This window comes from Neodothiora populina, assembly GCF_041146345.1.
Source record: "Neodothiora populina strain CPC 39397 chromosome Unknown canker_contig_15, whole genome shotgun sequence".
Lineage (NCBI taxonomy): Eukaryota > Fungi > Ascomycota > Dothideomycetes > Dothideales > Dothioraceae > Neodothiora > Neodothiora populina.
The window spans coordinates 1,515,625-1,534,533 of NW_027191413.1; the positions used below are offsets into that span (position 1 = coordinate 1,515,625).

The window sequence follows — 18,909 nt, forward strand, 5'->3', positions numbered from 1 at the left end:
GAAGTGAAGTGGGGATATAACAGAGTATATCTTGAGATCCGATGGGAATATGAAAGAACATAACAAGGGGTGGTTCGACCCAAAATATACCATGTCTACCTCTTGATCCTACGCGAGACTTACAAGCATGTAGATAGAAAGAAATGACACATGCCAAAAGACGCCATTGTGATTAGAGATCATGCTTACAGGCACCGGATGAACTTTCAAAGGTTTACATACTTCCTCTTCGAACGAATTCATCCGCCAGAGTGTGTGTTGTAGGATCAAAGAAAAATTAAGTTTCGAGACAAGTAAGACGACGTCGATTCGTTTGTAAGCTCACCCGCAAGCGGTAGTGCTGACATCAGCTCCTCCACGTTTTGGAGCTTAGAAATCGCAACTACGAATCGAGTCGAATGGACGTAAGGTAGGTACACACTCGGACATAAGATACTCGACCATACAAATGCGAAAGAAAGAACCAGATCTCCGGGTCTTGCTATCGCATCGAACAGATCAATTACTAACCGGACGGGCTGTAGGAGGATCTTTCGGCCTAGTCGTGCCTTATCGAAACACCTTAATTCTACCACCAAAACCGACGGAGTCAGATATCGCTACAAGTACATAGATCTATTGAAACTTCAAAGATATCAGATTAGTAATCTATACCTTAAGCTACGCTGTAGAGCATTTGACATCGAAGCGTATGAAGAAATAGTAGCGCCAGCAATGCCTAGGTCTGTAGAAATGCTTTTGGTGCGTGTTCGTAGCCAGGCTCCCCTGGTGGCCTAACAATGTTCCTTGGTGCATGCGTGCGTATAGATATACTGGTAATATACACGTTCTAGGCCCGAAATCACCTGTACCTTAGCTGCTTATCTGGGTCGAACTCTACCTCCGTCTGCCGGAAGGAAGACATATCACGTATTTTGTATGGACGAGATACGCCTCTAAAGCCACATGGGAGGGCCAGGTGACAGTGCTCCCTTGGCATGCAGGATCTATCAACCAAGTTGTACCAACTGTTAACCTGGAAGTCTTGTGGGTACACTGGACTCTATCACCAACATTCAGAGTGTGGAAGTGAATATCTGGTTCCATCATTGCGTGCCGGTCGTATAGTTCATTATTGAGGAGTCTCATCAGTCCTCGATATCATCGTCGCTAAGTACAAGTTTCTCAATCTCATGTTCGACTGGAATATGCAAGCCACCTCCCTCGACTTCAATTTTCTTCTGACCAGAGACTACACTATTCCGCAGCTGTAGCCTTTCCCTTTCCACTTTCGGCCGATCAATTGACCACTCTGATATGCCATATGATGCGTTAACTTCGTCATCGGCATCGTTGTCAGCGTCTCCGAGATCTTTGGCATCAGGTGCTACGCTGCCCTGAAACGAAGTGAGTGTGACCATGTTTTCGAGAAGCGAAGATGAGATGCCTGGTCGCGTAGACAGGATTTGCGAAGCATATGGCAAGCGATCGAGGAGCATCTCGGCCTTTGTCGATAGGTTGCTTGGGAGGACGGAAGTCGAAGCCGTCTGGGAAATTGCTTCCCTAGATCCTTCCTCGCCAACGAATGACCCGCGCTTCCAGCTCTCCACGCCTCCCTCCCTTACGCTCTTAGCTGGTTGACCACTGACGACTGCAGTGCCAGTCTGCAAAGACTGCACGACCAGATCGTAGATGCCCTCATTCTCCTCCTTGCTCTTCCAGATCTTCAGGCTTGCAGGGTAGAACATCCTGAATGCATCTCCCTTTCTGCCGGTACCTCCTTCTCCTCTATGGACTGGACTCGGCAAGGCAAACAGTAGGCCCCGAACAGCATTTTGGAAACTTATGTCATCTTGACGTAGATTATCCTGTGCAGACCCAGAGAATGCACGAGTGCCGAAATTGAAGCGATCTAGAGATAAAAGATCGGTATCCGAGAATGCGTCAAGGCAGCCACACAAGCTGTCTAGGGCTTCTTCCTGGGAGTTTGAGTTGCACGAAAGCGCATAGTTCTCATGCAGAGCGGAGACAAAGGTGCTAGTGTCAGTGCCGAGCTCATTGATCAGAACATCTACGTCTAGTTCTGGGACCTTGGGCTTCCTATGCTGCGGTATATGATTCGGAGGCTGCGGTACAGGAAATCTCGGGGTCATGCGTTTATTGTATACAACTTTCCCCACCGCGTGAAATATACCTAGGCTGCTCTCGCGATTGCTGACGAGCTTAAGGGCCTCGATTTCTTGCTTCGTTAGAGGGGCATCTTTCTTGCCACCTTTCGGCTTTGTGAAAGCAATCTTCGCAGACCAGGTGTCTTCGTCGTCGCCCTTGACGCAGAGAAATTCGAGAGATGAAACAGCACTGCGCATATCACCTGTTTCAGTGATATGCTTTAGTATTTGTGACCCTGGAGTTCTGCGTCGTCCTGATCTGCGAGCCTCTTTCAGCACGATCAGTTCCAGAGCTTTCGTAAGGTATGTAGTTGCGATTGGGTTGAATTCCACTTCGACGGTGAGTGGATGAGCTAATATCTGTGGGCCGAGTAGACGATGCGCAGTGAAGCTGTCCGTGGAGGAGGCGCTGGTCGACAAGAGTGCTTCCGAAACCACCACGACTAGGGGTGTTGGCTTGGCTGTTGCAGAACGGGGCATAGCGAGAAACTGGAGGATCGTTGATCTGAAGGACTGCATTGCGGTAGATGTTCGTGCCAGTGAGCTCGGAAATTCTTCTACAAGCATGATTTTCGATTGGTCTGGTTGGTCCTCAGGCACATGAGCAACTGGAGATGGGTTCTCACCACTAGCCAGTTGGAGACCCGCAAACTGTCCACTTCGCAGAATGAATTCCTCGAATTGAGCGGATGCAGAGATTAATGCGCCAGAAGAAGTCTCAGCTCCCATAGGATTCTTCCACTCGATCACTTCTACGTTGATATCTTTCGCAATTAGATTCACCGTCGTTGTTTTTCCCGATCCGGCTGGTCCTTTCAATACAACTAAACGGGGCATCGCTTGGTTCGATAGTGCTGATTGCAGCACACCCCTGACATCTTGTACCTTCTTTCTGTGCACAGCGAGCTCGTTCAGGTCAGCTGGAGCAAATCTCTCCGTCCAAGGTCTTGTGTCATCAGATCTTGGCTTGACAGTTGCCTTGCTTCCATCACTGATTTTACGAAACTTCTGCGCAGACTTATATTCATTGCCCGCCGTGCCACCCGCAGTGTCGTCGTGAAACTTCCTTTTTCGCACCGTCAGAGCGGTTCTCGAGCCTTTGGCGAACGAGATAGCAGTATCATCGCCCGAGATGTCGTCCAGAATATCCTCGGCGAATTCCTCCTGGGACGCCCGTGGCTTTTCGGGACTCACTGATTGCTGCGACTGTTGTCTTTGTGTGGCCGCGTTGAAGAAAGAATATATAGATCTGCTGCCACGCTTTGACGCCTCTAATGGTTTTGTTGCTTGCGACCTGGATTTGCCTGGCCGAAACTTAGGTACCGCGGATGTGGGCTTGGATGTAGTCGACGAGGCAGGAATGGTAAGCTGTGTAGTTCCTCTACTTGTTGACCCTTGGCTGCTTTTCGCCATAGTCAAAGCTGGCTTCTGGACTTTCACCTCGTCGTCACTCAGTATGTCTTCTACGGCTGTTTTATCGTCTTCATCCTCATCTGAGGACAGTACGACTGCCTTTCGCCGGCCAGGGCGTGGCTGGCCCATGCTGGATAGTCTGATCGGACTACGAGATTCAGCATTTGCTGGATAGAATGCTCACTTGGACGAAGCGTCAAGATAAACGGATCACATTATGAATTGTTTGAAAGTTGTTCGACAGAAAGTTGATCGATAATCAAATAAGGTAAGCTTTAGAAGGACAACGTCACTAAGGCTTGAGCATCACGCGATCACGTGCGTCAATCAGGTGTCCTCTTTGGGTCTAATTCCGCTCTTGCTCGTAGCTTCGGTTATACATGACCCGGATGGTTGTCGACGGAGTATCTTGGTATGAGGACATAATAATTATTCTATGGCACAAGGTCTGTCGCTAACACCTTAAATCCTTTGTCATAGTCAGGCATTGGACGTATGTTGCTCATCATTGACACTTTTCAGATCACATAGTAGTCTGACTTTTATCTGAATGCATTAAAGCATTAAAGAATGCCCCTTGACATTGACAACATTATGAAGATAATAATGTGACTCGCTTGCCACTTATTCCTCCTGTGCTCCAGACTCAAAAGCTGGCAGTCTAGCGGCTACCTCTGCCCAGGTCTCCTTGCCCTTGCACATTCTGCTGACTGCCTTGATGACGTCTGCCTCGCTGGCTCTGATTTGCTTGGTGCTGTCGCGATCTCTGAGGGTGAAGGTACCATCCTCGAGGGATTCGTAGTCAACAGTGAGACCGAATGGAATACCGAGCTCATCGTTACGGGCGTAGCGCTTGCCAATGGACACACCGGTCTGGTCGACCTTGTATGAGATTTGCTTGGCATCGAGCTTGGCCTCAAGTCTCTGAACAAGAGGCGCAAACTTGGGGTCCTTCTGAAGAGGAACCACGAGAACCTTGATGGGTGCGACAACTGGGTTGAATGAGAGAACCTGGGAAATCGAGATTAGCAAAGTTGTCAAAGCATCTGATATGCTGTTCATGCTTACAGATCGGGCTTCGTCGTTCTCGCGAGTCCAGTAGCAGTGCTCCATCAAGCTGTAGAGAATGCGTCCAATACCGAAAGAAGGCTCGATAACATTGGGCACAAATTCTCTGAAAGTGACGTTCCTCTTCTGCTTCTCGAACTTAACAACAGAGGTGTCGAGTTCCACCTTGCCGCCTTCGACACTTGCCACAGGAAGCTCAACCTTACCCTCCTTGTCCATTGTGATCGATAGCTTCTCACGCATGTCTTGTGTGAGTTCTTCGAGTGCGGTCTCGACGGCCTTGGCGTCCTTCTTGAACTTGGGTCCGGACTTCTTCTTGTCAAGTACGGGCATCCACTCCTCCACAACGTAAGGCTCCTTGAGCAGCTCACGGGCTCTCAAGGGCTGGCCTGTGGCTTTCTCGTGTACGCTCAAGTCGTAGGCAGAACGATCGGCACAACCGACACACTCGGTCCAGCCATATGAGTTGAGAAGCTCGCAATCCCAGCAGTCCGAAGCATAATGAGCCATCTCGTTCTCCAAGTGCTGTCTGAACCTGACCTTGCTCATATCCATGCCGATCTTCTCCATAAATTGGTTGATTCGTACGAGGAAGTAGCCGAGGGTCTCGTTGTCCACCAGCTTGGTAGATACGGCGTCGCCAATCGCAACCATCTCAGGAGTGGTGTTTCCTGAAGACTGAGTCTTACGGCTCAGCAGAGGGAGCTTGATGTGAGACACACTGGCGAACTTGGGGTGCTTCTTGCCACCCTCTGGGTCGACAAAGTGCTCTATCTCGGCCATCAAGAACTCTCTCACGCGAAGCAGACCAGCGCGAGGAGAAAGCTCGTTACGGAAAGAGTATCCAACGGATGCGGAGGCAAAGGGGAGCAGACCATCGCTGAACTCCAAAAGCTTCTGGAAGGAAAGAAATTGACCCTGCGCGGTCTCAGGCCTCAAGAAAGCCGGTGAGTTACCAGCAGCCCCAATTTGAGTCTGGAACATGAGGTTCACGGCGACCGGGGGCTCAACCTCGTTACCGGTAGAGGGGTTGCGAATGTCGTGCTTCTTGATCAGCTCGCCCATGGCGTCTCCGGTGAAGTCGTCGAGGACAGCAAGAATGTGAGTGTAGTCGTCGCGAACTGCGTCGTCAAGCTTCACGGCGCCCTTGTTGACCTTGGCCTTTTTCTTCTTCTTGGGGTCATCTTCCTTGGCCTCAATCTTCACACCGCGGGCCTCCTTGTCACCATCGAGGCGCTGTTCAAGCACTTCCTTGATGAGATGGTCTGTTCGCAGGATCTCACCAGTCTTAGGATCCTTGCCTATACCGCTAAAGTCAATTTCTGATCACTAGAATATGATGAAGATGATATTCTTACACATGAAGTCTGCGAATCGTTCCCTGTTTGTTATTAGTACATTGTTCATCACATGCGTTATCGGGAACCAAAGCTTCGATTATACGGAAGATCCAGAAACTTACACATGACCAGACGTCTTCAGGACTTCATAAGGAGTAAGCATAGAGCATTTGAGTGCCATCATCTTCTCTGTGCGAATGAAGTGATCTCTCCAAACTTGGATGACATAGTTCTCGAGACCCTCAAGTGGCGGACCATAATCGAACAGGCCCTGATACCTTGGTAAGTCGATCGTCACTGTTTACTTCCAAGTCGATTTTGCGCACCTTGACAGCTCCGTAAGGCTCGAACGATTGCCAAAGGAAAGTCTTGCGGCGAAGCAGAGACTCAAATGCGGCTCTATCGAAGGGCTGACCCTTCTGGGTTTGATAATCGGCAGACATGGCTGATGAGCCGCGCGTTTTACTCTGAATTAACGCGCGAAAGTGACTAGCACTGGAATGAAATGCTTTTCTCCCCGAGACTATGTGCTCCGAAAGGCCAAGTGTAGGGAAAGAAGAGAAATGATTCAGGTGTCTCGGAGGGCAAACGATCCTCTTCAACATCCAATGCAGATCTGAAAACTTGGTCAGCCCACTGTCCAGGACCGCGAATGAGAGGATGTCCTCGTTCATGACTTACGTTATGTGCTACTCGGATCAATGCGTCATTCAGGGGAATGAGTCAATTGCAATCTGATATCTGTAATTATGCGTTGACGAAAGAGGGCTCGAAATTTGGAGGGCGGTGGTGCCAAGATTCCCAGGGTCCAGCATCGATCTCTCCGCATTTCAATAAAATAATTATTTCATTCTGCCTCAAGCTGGAATCTGTTCTGACATGGCGATTCTATTTTTCGCCCTTCACGACATCCATATAGCACGTGCTTAAAACAACCACGGGCTTTCGGAATCATGGTCTACAATACGAACAAGATTCAGAATAAGGTGAAGCGCGGCGAGCAACACCTTAAGGAAAAGAAGGCCAAAGAGAGCCAAAAGAGAGATGAGAGATTGAGAAGAAGAAGACAAGAAGACAAGAACCCGCATCTGAGAGAAGAAAGACGGACGCGCAATGTCCCTCAGACCATTGACAAGAAACGTACCTGGGATGTGGCGGAGGTGGATGCAGCTGAAGGCGACAACTTGGGTCTCAGCGTCGACTTGAACTCGTTGAAAAGACGGAAAGTAGACGACGACGACGAGGCAGCTGAACCCGAGGAAAAGGACGAAGACGCTTCAGAAGATGGCGAGGAGGATGAAGAGAAAGACGACGATGCAGACAGTATGCTGGACGAAGACTCCGAACAGGAAGAAGACGAAGAGGACGACGAAGGCACGGGATCAAAATCGAAAAAGCAGGCAGCACGAGAAGCAAGTCCCGCTCAATCAACCGCGACTACTGCAACAAACATGGATCTCACACCATCTGGACTCGTCGCCAAATTCCCCTCCCTCTTCGAGCCGCTCACGAAAGAACCCAAGGTTCTGATCACGACTTCCATAAACGGCATGCTTCACCACGAGGCCGAACTGCTCACAAACTTCTTTCCCAACAGCGTATACATCCGACGATCGGCACACTTCCACGCCCACAAATACTCTGTGCGCGAGATTGCCTCGTTTGCGACGAACCGCGACTACACCACCCTCATCATCTTGAACGAAGACCAAAAGAGGCCCAGTGGACTCGATGTCGTCCACTTGCCTCACGGTCCCATGTTCCATTTCAGCATCAGCAACTGGGTCGAGGGTGCAAAACTACCCGGTCACGGAAATGCCACTGGCCACAACCCCGAACTCATCTTGAACAACTTCCGCACTCCCTTGGGTCTGTTGACTGCACATTTATTCCGAACAATGTTCCCGCCGCAGCCGGAGTTGGTCGGGCGACAGGTCGTGACACTGCACAACCAGCGTGACTACATATTTGTGAGGCGACACAGATATGTCTTCAGAGACAAGAGGGCGACTGAGAAGAGCATCGTGGGTACGGACGGAAAGCCGATCGAGGGCGTCGAGGATATCAAGACTGGTCTGCAGGAGCTGGGACCGAGATTCACCTTGAAGCTAAGAAGAATCGACAAGGGTATCCAGAGGCGAAGTGGGCAAGAATGGCAATGGAGAGCAGGGGACGAGAAGGTCAGGACGAGATTCGCTCTGTAGGATGTTGATTGTATGTTTTGCAAGCAAGGGGCATCTATTGCTCATGAAAGGCCATTAAGTCATTTACGTGAGAATACTCCTGGTGTCCCCCTCCAATATAAGTCCGTAATGCAAATCGATTCCTTGTCCGATGTGTGGATGCTTCGTCGCGCTAAAGTGGGTATCTTGGTAGCCTACATCCTCATGCAGAACAGGTAGAAAATATCGTCATCATCATGCAGTTCCCTTTGCAGTCGTACGGACTCGCTCATCGATTCTGTCCTTCAAACCTCATACGAGACATATCAGGAATGCAATTTTCCTGCTGTGACCAAGTTCACCATCTTCACCAGAATGTTGCCCACGAAGGCCGCTGCGAGCACAGGCGTGAAGATCTGGCAGAACTCGAGCTGAGACTTTGGCTTGACTTCGGTCTCGATGTAACCGTTGCCTGGCTTGTCTTTGCCTGCGATACGCACAGCATCCGGGTCTGCGGGCAGCCGACCTGTCCGTTGGTAGTAGTCTATGATCTCGTCCTTCTCTTGCCATCGCTTCAGCAGCCACTCTTCCATAGCTTTATGATCATCGACAGGTATGTCCGAGACCTTGAAGCGCCGCCAATGAAGATTTACACTCTTGGGTGGTCGTCCTTCGAAGTAGACTGCCCGTAGGGTGAATATCTCACTAGCGAGCTGACCCGGCGAAGTACCCTCGTAACAAATAGTGCAATCGTAGAGATACTCGACAGTGTCCTTGAGCTCCGAGAGACAGAATTGTAGGCCAGTACTCCGCGGCAATAGCCCGTGCTTCACATCGGGAGTGCCTGACTTCGCACTCCATGCTGCGGAACGGTTGCGTGTGTTCCGGCTGAGGTTGGTACCTTCAGGGAAGATCAGTAGCCACATGGGGTCGAGCTGTGCGCTGCCCTCTGAACCTGACATCGGTCCACTGTGCCTCGTGTTGAGTTTCTCAAGTCGATGTCTTAGGCGAGGTTGATCTTTCTCCCACTTTCGTGCCATGAAGATGAAGTTGTACAGCATCATGGCTGGGCCGATGACGGGAACATACTTCAAACTCTCCTTCAAGATTATGTAGATGTGGCCATGGAGTCCAGCAGTGTAAGAGGCCCACCAGAGGTACAGCCAGTCTGTGTAGATCTGATGGTTGGCGATTAGAACGATACGTTCAGGAAAGTCAAGCTCCAGTCGACCATCGGCAAGCTGCTTGAGTTGACCGCTGACAGATGAGTCGCCTGACACACGAATCACAGTAGGTGACCACCACTGCGTTCCAACGGTAGCTAAAAGACCAAAATACTGCTTGGTCACAGCCATATAGGCATAGAAGTAATCTCGATTGTAGAAATATAATGGCAAGCCAAGTAATTGCGCGCCATGTATGCTGCAGCTTTGTCAGACAGCTATCTTACTTGTAAGTTGTTGTGGACATGCTTACAAGATACAGCTGATAGTAAAGAAAATGGTAAACAAAAATATCCGCAGAGCTTGCATAGGACCACCATGCTTGACGGGTCCAGCGGGATGGTCGTCCTGTAGCTTGTTTGGATTACCCAAGGAAGACTGTGTTGTTACTTTGCCATTTGGCTGTATGGCTGTCTTCCGCTGCTTCATGCCTTCTGTATTGAGCTGCACCATGATGGCCAGACTTTCTGATATGTTGTTGAAGTTGAGATGAACGGATGCGCCGGACCCATCTAGTAGAGGTGTCTGAATTCAGAGGGTTTGATCAGCACAAGCGTCGTATACCGTGTATGCTAGGCGTCAATTTGCTTTGGATAGCAAGAAAACTATGAATCATCAAAATGACAGGCTGGTCAGGCGTCTACATTTGTCGATTATGGATTTGAAAACGCTGGCATGTGATGCTTCAATTTTAGTACAGATGTACTCGTGCTCCGGCCTAAGTCCGATGAGGCTTATCCAATTGCATCATCGAAGCTTCTTGACTCGTGCCACGGTGCGCATCTGACTAATGCAAGGTCGCTTCGTCCAAGTCGTCTTAAGTGTTGTAGTCAAAATATACCTAACCTTGGTAAACGACATGATCACTAGCTCGTGACAAAGTGATCAACGATAAGGTAGTGCGAGCAAACTTGATTAGGTCTTATCACTGGTAGCCATATCTTCGCGCATGACTCCACACTATGGTAGCATGAGGCCCATCTTCGCGCGCTTGTCGCCAAACAGGTCGCTACTGCGATGTTTCTCATCGACACGGTGCCGATGGGAAATCAGGGACATCGCCGCTCTGCCTGACCGTATCTCTCCATCATATCAAGGTATGGTCTGCCAAGACTCCTCTGTGCTGATATAGCTCAACTTGCTGGAACACTCACTCAGTGCTCGCCAGAAACAACGCACCATGATCTCCTCTGTCTGCAGTGGCCACAGCCTCCTAGGAATGTCCTTGTGGTCATCAAAGATGGCTCACCTGCCGTAAGAGACACTATGATCGAGTATGCCAACCATATCAACTCTACTTACCCAGATGTTTCTCTAATCCTGGAGCCTCATGTCGCCCGTGAAGTCCATGAAGGTCTCGAGTTTCCTGTTTACACCACTGCTGGAGTTTCAACGCCTGCCAATGTACGTCTACAAGACAAAGTCGACGTAACGTGCACGCTGGGAGGTGATGGTACGATCCTCCATGCCAGTTCACTTTTTGCCACTGCAAGGGATGTACCACCTGTCCTGTCCTTCAGCATGGGTACACTTGGTTTCTTAGGCGAATGGAAGTTCTCTGAGCATAAGCGTGCTTTCAGAGAAGTATTCATGTCTGGCGCGGCCGCTGGATACGGAAGCTCGCTTCTCCAATCTGAAGGAAACAGTGAAGCTGCGGATAAGTCTTCTGTATTGACCGGATGGTCTTCTGTCCGTGGAAAATCTATGGGACCTTCGCGTAGCTCGCGCGTGCTACTTCGCAATCGCCTCAAAGTCGGCATTTTTGCTGCGGACGGTACTCCTCTTACGCATGAAAAGCCATCTTCTCATGTAGCCACACGGGAGCGTCATACCACTGAGGAAGTGTATGCTATGAACGAGGTATTGCTACATCGTGGAAGAGAGCCACATCTTGCCATAATCAACATCTACGTTGGAGGCCGATTTTTAACAGAAGCTGTCGCCGACGGATTGCTAATAAGTACACCTACCGGATCGACTGCATACTCATTAAGCTCAGGCGGAAGCATCGTACACCCATTGGTGTCTTCACTGCTTCTGACACCAATTTGCGCGCGGTCTCTCTCGTTCAGACCCCTTGTACTTCCTGCAAATACACCTATCACCCTTACTTTATCAGAAAAGAATAGAGGTGATGAGGTCGAAGTGAGCGTGGACGGCGTGCGGAGGGAGAAGGGTCTCACAAGAGGCATGGAAGTGAGGGTGGTTGGTGAAGATATCCGAAGCGATCAACGAGAATGGGGAGGTGGTGTCCCGAGCATTGTTAGAGCCGGCAACGCTGGCGGGTCAGATGGTCAGGACCACTGGGTTGGCGGTCTCAATGGCCTACTCAAGTTCAATTATCCATTCGGGGAAGATGAGTGATCAATCACAGATGTCTATCTGGTCTGAGATATGGGTAATATAGCGGAAGATCTGTTGATGCAACAGGAGGATCCTTCGAAAAGAGATATACAAATGATGTCTGAGAAGTAGACATGAAGATAAAGTGAGCACATTTAGATGGGAGCACTGGAACTATCTGCGTATTGCTACAGCTCGGACCCTTCAGTATAATGATCATTTCAGAATTGAGATGAGTGAAGGCTGTGGTCTACTTCAACATATGAAGCGTCCAGCGCTTATAAGCTTGCATGAATCGATGAAGAGACTGGTTATGATTCGTGAAGCTGATATTGGGGCCGTGGCCAAAAAGTACATATGTATGGAGTCTTTGAGAACACGTTCTGCTGCCGTATGTCAAGCTAGTAAAGTCTTGTCATTCGTGCAGTAAATAGTCGTACCACACCAAGACTTCGAGGCATTGGTCCGCTCCGCTCGACCTGGTCGTGTGCTTCGTCCTGCACACCGGATACGAGATGGCTCGATGTCAGGTCGATCGGGTGAGTGTTTCCTTGCACTACTCGCTAGATTCACTCACAGTCACTACTCTCGCTCGGACCAGATGGTCTTCCTGCACGCATCGCATACCCCTCGCCTCGCCTCGGTGCTACCAAAGGAATGCACGGTTGCAAGGGACGAGACCTAGCGGAGCTCGCCGCGTTGCCTCGCAAGAAAAAAAAACATTTGCCGTTTAGGGCACCAAAATTGCAACGATCTTGGAAATAGCCTTGGGCAGCACCCATGGTGTCACAGTATATGGTGATATGACACCCTTCTACCAGTATGCCCCTTTTGACGCAAAAAGCAATTGTCCATTATTGTGTATGCAAACAATATGAATAGTTGGCAGTGAAATGTTATACACCGGCGTGATGTGACGTCGGCTTTAGTTGTCGGGTTATTGGAGCAGTCTTTGACGTGGGGCTGCGAACTACGGCACGGTCAATCAAGGGCTCCAGACTCGAGCTAGTGTCAAGTTAGTCAAATCTTCGCCGCATCTGTCTGCAGAGCTGCACCGAATCATCCAGACACGAGGTCGCGTTCTCGATTCTGATTGGCTGTTGCTCACTACAAGCCCTTCTGACGTCTACAGACGTCCTGTTACCTGCTAACAGCGAAGGCGCTTTCAACCTTCTCGGCATGTCGTTGTGGCTGCTATTTCCTAATGCTTGTCATTGTTCTATAGCTACAGCCAAGACTCTGGCAAGATTGACAGAAGAAGGCAAAACAACAAAGGAAAGTATGAATTGGAGCAGTGAACGAACAAAGATATATTGCGACATCGAGCAATTCGCAAGTTGCAAATACCACAGTCGATCAAAAGTTACCTAGAGAGTTTCTAGAGCTGCCACGCCCCATGTTTCAACCAACTCGTAATTGTTGCCATGTCTGAGCTTCAACGTTACCCGCATAAGGCCCACTCTCAGCAAGTTCTGTGCCCCATCAAGCGTGGCAAGGGCATGGAAAAAATGTCTGCGCTGAGCCAACATAACCAATGGCTACCTCGCCTCGGTATCTCCCTAGTTTAAACCCCCATTTCGGACTTATTTTTGTTCGGGAAATATATAGAAGGCCAGTCCGGGCCGCCTGCTGGTCTCCAATTGACCATATTGGATATCATCCTTCCTGCGCGTCCACTCAAGGTCTTCGTACTCTGCACGTTTCTTGTGCAGATCCGCGGGAACCGATCGTCCCTATTGAGTACTCCACCGACATTCCTCTTGAGTACCAGGGTGTTCTTCACGAACCACTAATACTTCTACATCCCCCGTCGTGCTACTACTTCAACAAATACAGCCAAACCCAAATTCCTCCCGTGGTGCCTTGCGGCAACCTTCCGACTTGGACATTCGTCATTACATCTCTAGAACGCCATCACAGTCTAAGCTTATAACAAGAAGCTTGTCGCTGCACATACGTGAGCTTAGCCACGCTTTACGGCTCTTGGCCAGCTCTACCACATAGTAGCTTCCTCTTCGCCGTGTCAGCGCTTTTACATTTCGTTACACACAATGGCATCCGAAGCATCTATCAGAGACTACGGTCTTGCAGTTCCACATGGACCCAACAACACTGGAGAACATGTTGCGACTGCTGATATTGGTGCCATGTCCTCCAACGAGGCTGGAGTGTTCCAAAGTCTATTAAAGCCGGACGACAGTTATGATGCAGAGGGCACCTACTGGGCCGACATGGGCTTCGTGAAGAAACTGAAATTCGTGGGAGGTGTGGATGCAGCGGAAACGAAACAAGAGGTTTCTGCGACTTGGGCGATGATCAAGCGCGATCCTCTGAGCCCCATTGGATACTACATGCGCAACATGGTTATTCCTGGCGCCGGTCTCGGTCTTGAAGGCTACGTCCTCTTCTCTATTGGCAACATCAAGCCTCTTCTTGCAGCTGCATTCCCTGACTGCTGGGGAACGTTCGAGACCTGCGACAAGACTTGGATCGATGCACTGGACTACCTCGAGATCGTTGGTATCATTGTCGGACAAATCCTTGTCGGTGTCATTGGTGACTGGCTCGGTCGTCGCTGGGGTCTTATTCAAGATGCTCTTATCATGTTCATTGGTCTTCTCATGCTCACTGCTGCATGGGGAGTTACGCAAAACGGCTGGGTCATCTGTTACGTCTGGGCACTTTGGTTCTACGGCATTGGCGTCGGTGGTGAATATCCCATGACTGCTACTTCTGGAATGGAGAACGCCGTTGGTTCAGGAAAAGTCTCGACCAAGTCGGATCGCCTGCACCGTGGTCGTAAGGTCACTTCTGCTTTCCTGATGCAAGGCTGGGGTCAATTCTTCAACCAAGTCATCCTGATCATCCTGCTACTTATTTTCCACCACGGATCCGGCAACCCCCCTTACTCCGAGGTCGCCGTTCAATGGACTTACCGCATCTCATTCGCCATCCCCGCCGTCGGTACCCTTTGGCTAGTCTACTTCCGTACTTTCAAGATGAGATCTGCATCGAAACAGCTCGCAGCTGCCAAGAAGAAGTCCAATGTCACTGGTTACGACAAGCAATCACTCAAAATGACCTTCTCTTACTTTGGCCCTCGTCTCCTCGCGACTGCTGGTGGCTGGTATGCCAACGATGTGTTCTTCTATGGCAACAAGCTCTTCCAAAGCGAGTTCATCAAAGTCCTTACTCCTAACAACAAATCAGTGATGGAGGGATGGTTGTACAACCTGATCAACGTCGGTGTTTCCTTGTGCGGCTACTATCTTGCATCTTTCCTCATTGACAACAAGATCTATGGGCGCAAGTGGATGCAGATTGTTGGTTTCGTACTTGACTTCATCCTCTTCGTGATTCCGGCCTTCAACTACGAATACTACACATCCCCTGAGCACGTCCACGCTTTCCAGGCCATGTACTTCTTGTCGTCTTTTTTCAACCAATTCGGTCCCAACTCCGTCAGTTTCTTGGTTGCCGCAGAGGTCTTCCCTACGCCTATCAGAGCGACTGCCCATGGTTTCAGTGCTGCTTGCGGTAAGCTCGGTGCTCTCACCGCTGCTGTTCTCTACAATTACATCGACACCCAGACCAAGTTCCTGGTTGTTCCGTGGTTCGGACTTGCTGGTGCACTTCTCACTCTGGTATTCCTCCCTGATACTACTGGTCTCGATTTGAAAGAGCAAGAACGTCGCTGGACATTCATCCGCGCTGGTCGTGAGGAGGACTACCACGGAGTTGCCATTCACCCTCACCATCTATCTTTGTGGGAGCGCTTTAGAGGCGTTGGAAAGCACTACGACGCTGAGCTTGACTACCAGCAACGTGTGGAGGAAATGCGCCACGAATGGGAGGAGAGCATGGCTCGCAAGGTCGCCGAGAAAGAAGCTGCCATTGATGATTACGATGACCAAGACTGGCACAGTGATGTCTCCAGCTTCTTCGCTCGTACTAAGAACACGCCTCGCAACGGCCGTCCTTCTCCATTCAGCAGCCCCATGATCCGTGGCAGCCCGATGATGCGTGGTAATGAGAAGCCCATGAGCGCATTACCCAGTCCCATGATGCGCGGCATGGTAAAAGAGGAGGATGAGACGAATCTGGAGCCAGACCTCGACAAAAGGGAATCATGAGGACAGGACGACATTCATGGCTTCATTGGTCTGAGATGACCTTGCCTTTGATTCACAGCGACTTTAGACTTAGCGCGCGCGCGAGCATTTACATCTAATTGCGACGACTTTACGACCTAATAGCTTGCTAAGATTATGCAACCAAAAGTTACGATATTACCTTCCAGCATTCGCATCTCCTGCACCCATGTTCATGATATCTAATTGTAGACACCTCGTGCATATTTCGGTAACTTGCCTTTAAAGTGTTTCTTGTGTAATGCAAAGCCCTGTAAAGCAAGGAAGGTAGGCGAGGTTCGTCAGTATGGCGAAGCCAGAAAAAGTATAGAAGTGAGGTATGATCCACAGAACTATCCCACAATCTCTTATCGGTACCTCCGTGGAGAAAGGTTGCGCCAATGACGTGGCTGGAAGAAGTAAAATGCACCAAGAGCAGCGACAGGCACTTTCCTCTTACCAAAGAAATGCGAGAGCTCCGGGGCGCCGTTCAACAAGATCAAGGTTCTCCGGAGACTCAGTTGCTGATTAGGTATGACTTCAACACCATGTTATCGTGATCCGTTGCGGTGGTTGTTGTTTATTGCTGCTGTTCTCCCGCGCGCGCTCTGAGCTTATCTCTTATATTGCGACGTCCGTGAGGTTTGCAACAATATTCTGTTAGGCCTCGCTGTTCTTATACATATATTGTCTGCTGTTAGCGCATCGTGTGCGTCTTGTACCTACCTTAGCAGTATGAAAGGAGTAACACATCAGTCCGAAAGCGAGCACTTCTCGCCGTACAGAGCAGATGGAAAGCTGGTGAGTCGAGTAGAGCAAGCTTCACTGCGTGTCTTTTTCATGTACTTATGAGACAACAGTATGGTTTCGTGTGTATAGTCACGGGTGGTGCTCAGGCTATCGGCAAGTCGATTGTTCTCGAGCTTGCAGGTGAGCTTTCACTGGAAATACATGACCACTCTTCTTGAGGATTGGCGAAATTGATTCGTGGGCGACACTCTTAGCGCATGGTGCGGCAGTCATCTATGCATGCTCTGACATTGGACTCGAGAACTACAAGGAGGTGGTCGACGAGGTTCACGCGCAATTTCCCAACACCAAAGTCATAGGCTACCCCTATGGCTTGAAAGAGGAAGACACCCTGACACTGATTGACGATGTGCTCAATGCATGGGGCCGGTGAGTCAGCTCGCATGCTCTTGCCATAGATCTACTCGCCTTGAAACTGATACTGACGACGAGCTTGTTCGCACAGTCTCGATGTATGGGTGACGTCCTCAGGCCTCCTAGGCCCACCATCAATCACCTCGACGACGCCCGCAGATCTATACAAGACATTCGAAGCCAACAGCATGGCGCCCTTTTTCGCGCTGAAATACGGACCACCCGCCATGGCAAAGACAACAGCAAAGGGCAACTACCTGAACGCGGCGCCCAAGGACGTGGCCTACGGGTCCATCATCGTCGTGTCCAGCGTGGCAAGCACATATGGAGGATGCTGGGGACCCGCGTTCACCATGTCTTCGCACGCAGCACTGGGAGTGGTGCGCGCAGGCGTCGCGGTGCTCAAGGGGACGAATGTGCGTATCAACGCCATCAGTCCCGGCCAGATCGATGTCGGGGTCAGTCTGCAGGGTATGGACATGCGAGGACTCAACTCGCAGCTTCCCCCTGCGGATCTGCAGAGCGACAAGGTCAGACAGCAGACTATTGGTCTTGAGCGAGCGGGAAACACTAAGGAGGTTGCTCGCGTTGCTGGCTTTCTTGCTTCTGGCTTCTCGTCTTATATCACTGGTGCGAACCTGGTGGTTGATGGCGGGGCTTCGGTGATGAATCCTCTTGCTGTTCCTATCTAGATGAGACTGATCGGGCAGGCGCGAAACAAGATGTTAGATGGATATCTGTCAGCATTGAACTTGAATTTGCTTGCTGTCATCGTCCGATCGTGTAAAGTATATTGTACAGTATGTGAATATCTCGTCTCTTTCTATATTCGAGGAAGCCACGCAGGGGGGACAGTGTATGCAATATATTAATTTCCGCAAAGGGACTAGCACATGTGTTCGTGACGTCGCCAGCAACTCCAGAAACATCAAAAGATTCCATCGACAAGTTCCGAACAATCCTTGGAAACAAACAAGGAAGTATCACATAAAAGACCAACAATCTAATCATCACGCATCCTGCAAAGTTCATCAGCACCTCTTCATAGGATCAAAACAGCGTCAATAAGTCTTCAGAACCCTACAGAATCACAATCATGCGAGCATCAATGATGCGTCTACAGGGGAGTTTGCAACGCAAAGCAATCGCCTCGATAGCCACCACGAGACAACCAGCACTGCGCCTAGCGCCTCTCGCAAGCGACACACAAAACTCATCACGAGCGCCATCAGCCTCGCACAACTTCTCCACAACCTCGGTACGAAGAGACGACAAGCCCTCCCACAACAACTCGCCGCCAAACACCACATCGCGGGAATCCATCCTGCCGCAAACCCACTACGACATTTTTCCTTCTCTCGGACCCGCTGCGATCCCCCCGGCAGGGACGTTTGCGCTCGATCTCGGCGCGCTGAAAAGAGAGTTTTTGCAGCTACAGGGACGCGCGCACCCGGACCGAGTGGCGACGGACAAGAAAAGGCAGGCTGAAGCGGCCAGCGCGCGCATCAACGAGGCCTACAAGACGCTGCAGAATCCTCTGCTGAGGGCGCAGTACTTGCTTTCTCTGCGGGGCATAGACGTCGCGGAAGACGAGACGGCGAAAGTGGAGGATCAGGACTTGCTGATGGAGGTGTTGGAGACGAGGGAGGTGATTGAGGAGGCGCAGACTGAGGAGGACCTCGTGCCGCTCAAGGAGACGAATGAGAAGAGAGTCGATGCCAGTGTGGCTATTCTCGACGAGGCGTTCAGGACGGACGATCTCGACACGGCTAAGCGGGAGGCGGTCAAGTTGAGGTATTGGATCAATATTCGAGAGAGCATACATGCGTGGGAGCAGGGCAAGCCCGTTGTGCTCAATCATTAGAGTATGGAATCAGACGTCTCACAGGTTTGTGGCGGAATTGGTGAGTTTGGACTTT

General features: G+C 50.2%; 8 protein-coding genes across 9 annotated transcripts; 5 read left to right on the top strand and 3 right to left on the bottom strand.

Annotated features, from left to right (window-relative positions):
• Positions 1 to 1,127: 1,127 nt before the first annotated feature.
• On the bottom strand, positions 1,128 to 3,689 carry AAFC00_002856 (uncharacterized protein; the record flags this gene model as incomplete). Its single annotated transcript, XM_069342239.1, has 1 exon — positions 1,128 to 3,689. One exon carries the CDS (start codon positions 3,687 to 3,689, stop codon positions 1,128 to 1,130), a length of 2,562 nt encoding a protein of 853 aa, XP_069198740.1.
• A 495-nt stretch (positions 3,690 to 4,184) lies between these two features.
• Positions 4,185 to 6,411, bottom strand: AAFC00_002857 (uncharacterized protein; the record flags this gene model as incomplete). Its single annotated transcript, XM_069342240.1, has 5 exons — positions 4,185 to 4,571; positions 4,629 to 5,929; positions 5,987 to 6,009; positions 6,091 to 6,239; positions 6,295 to 6,411. 5 exons carry the CDS (start codon positions 6,409 to 6,411, stop codon positions 4,185 to 4,187), a joined length of 1,977 nt encoding a protein of 658 aa, XP_069198741.1.
• Positions 6,412 to 6,921: 510 nt separating this feature from the next.
• Positions 6,922 to 8,172, top strand: AAFC00_002858 (uncharacterized protein; the record flags this gene model as incomplete). The annotated part of the gene is made up of 1 exon (XM_069342242.1): positions 6,922 to 8,172. The coding sequence occupies one exon, from the start codon at positions 6,922 to 6,924 to the stop codon at positions 8,170 to 8,172; it is 1,251 nt and encodes a 416-aa protein (XP_069198742.1).
• Positions 8,173 to 8,456: 284 nt separating this feature from the next.
• AAFC00_002859 (uncharacterized protein) lies at positions 8,457 to 9,806 on the bottom strand (the record flags this gene model as incomplete). Its single annotated transcript, XM_069342243.1, has 2 exons — positions 8,457 to 9,552; positions 9,607 to 9,806. 2 exons carry the CDS (start codon positions 9,804 to 9,806, stop codon positions 8,457 to 8,459), a joined length of 1,296 nt encoding a protein of 431 aa, XP_069198743.1.
• A 496-nt stretch (positions 9,807 to 10,302) lies between these two features.
• Positions 10,303 to 11,717, top strand: AAFC00_002860 (uncharacterized protein; the record flags this gene model as incomplete). Of its 2 annotated transcripts, none has more annotated exons than XM_069342244.1 (2): positions 10,303 to 10,450; positions 10,522 to 11,717. In XM_069342244.1, 2 exons carry the CDS (start codon positions 10,303 to 10,305, stop codon positions 11,715 to 11,717), a joined length of 1,344 nt encoding a protein of 447 aa, XP_069198744.1. The 2 variants fall into 2 exon arrangements, with proteins under 2 accessions (XP_069198744.1, XP_069198745.1); XM_069348041.1 differs by having other exon boundaries at positions 10,324 to 10,450.
• Positions 11,718 to 13,747: 2,030 nt separating this feature from the next.
• On the top strand, positions 13,748 to 15,829 carry AAFC00_002861 (uncharacterized protein; the record flags this gene model as incomplete). The annotated part of the gene is made up of 1 exon (XM_069342245.1): positions 13,748 to 15,829. The coding sequence occupies one exon, from the start codon at positions 13,748 to 13,750 to the stop codon at positions 15,827 to 15,829; it is 2,082 nt and encodes a 693-aa protein (XP_069198746.1).
• Positions 15,830 to 16,561: 732 nt separating this feature from the next.
• Positions 16,562 to 17,682, top strand: AAFC00_002862 (uncharacterized protein; the record flags this gene model as incomplete). The annotated part of the gene is made up of 4 exons (XM_069342246.1): positions 16,562 to 16,627; positions 16,687 to 16,756; positions 16,831 to 17,005; positions 17,082 to 17,682. The coding sequence occupies 4 exons, from the start codon at positions 16,562 to 16,564 to the stop codon at positions 17,680 to 17,682; spliced, it is 912 nt and encodes a 303-aa protein (XP_069198747.1).
• A 404-nt stretch (positions 17,683 to 18,086) lies between these two features.
• On the top strand, positions 18,087 to 18,854 carry AAFC00_002863 (uncharacterized protein; the record flags this gene model as incomplete). The annotated part of the gene is made up of 1 exon (XM_069342247.1): positions 18,087 to 18,854. The coding sequence occupies one exon, from the start codon at positions 18,087 to 18,089 to the stop codon at positions 18,852 to 18,854; it is 768 nt and encodes a 255-aa protein (XP_069198748.1).
• Between the last annotated feature and the right edge of the window lie 55 nt (positions 18,855 to 18,909).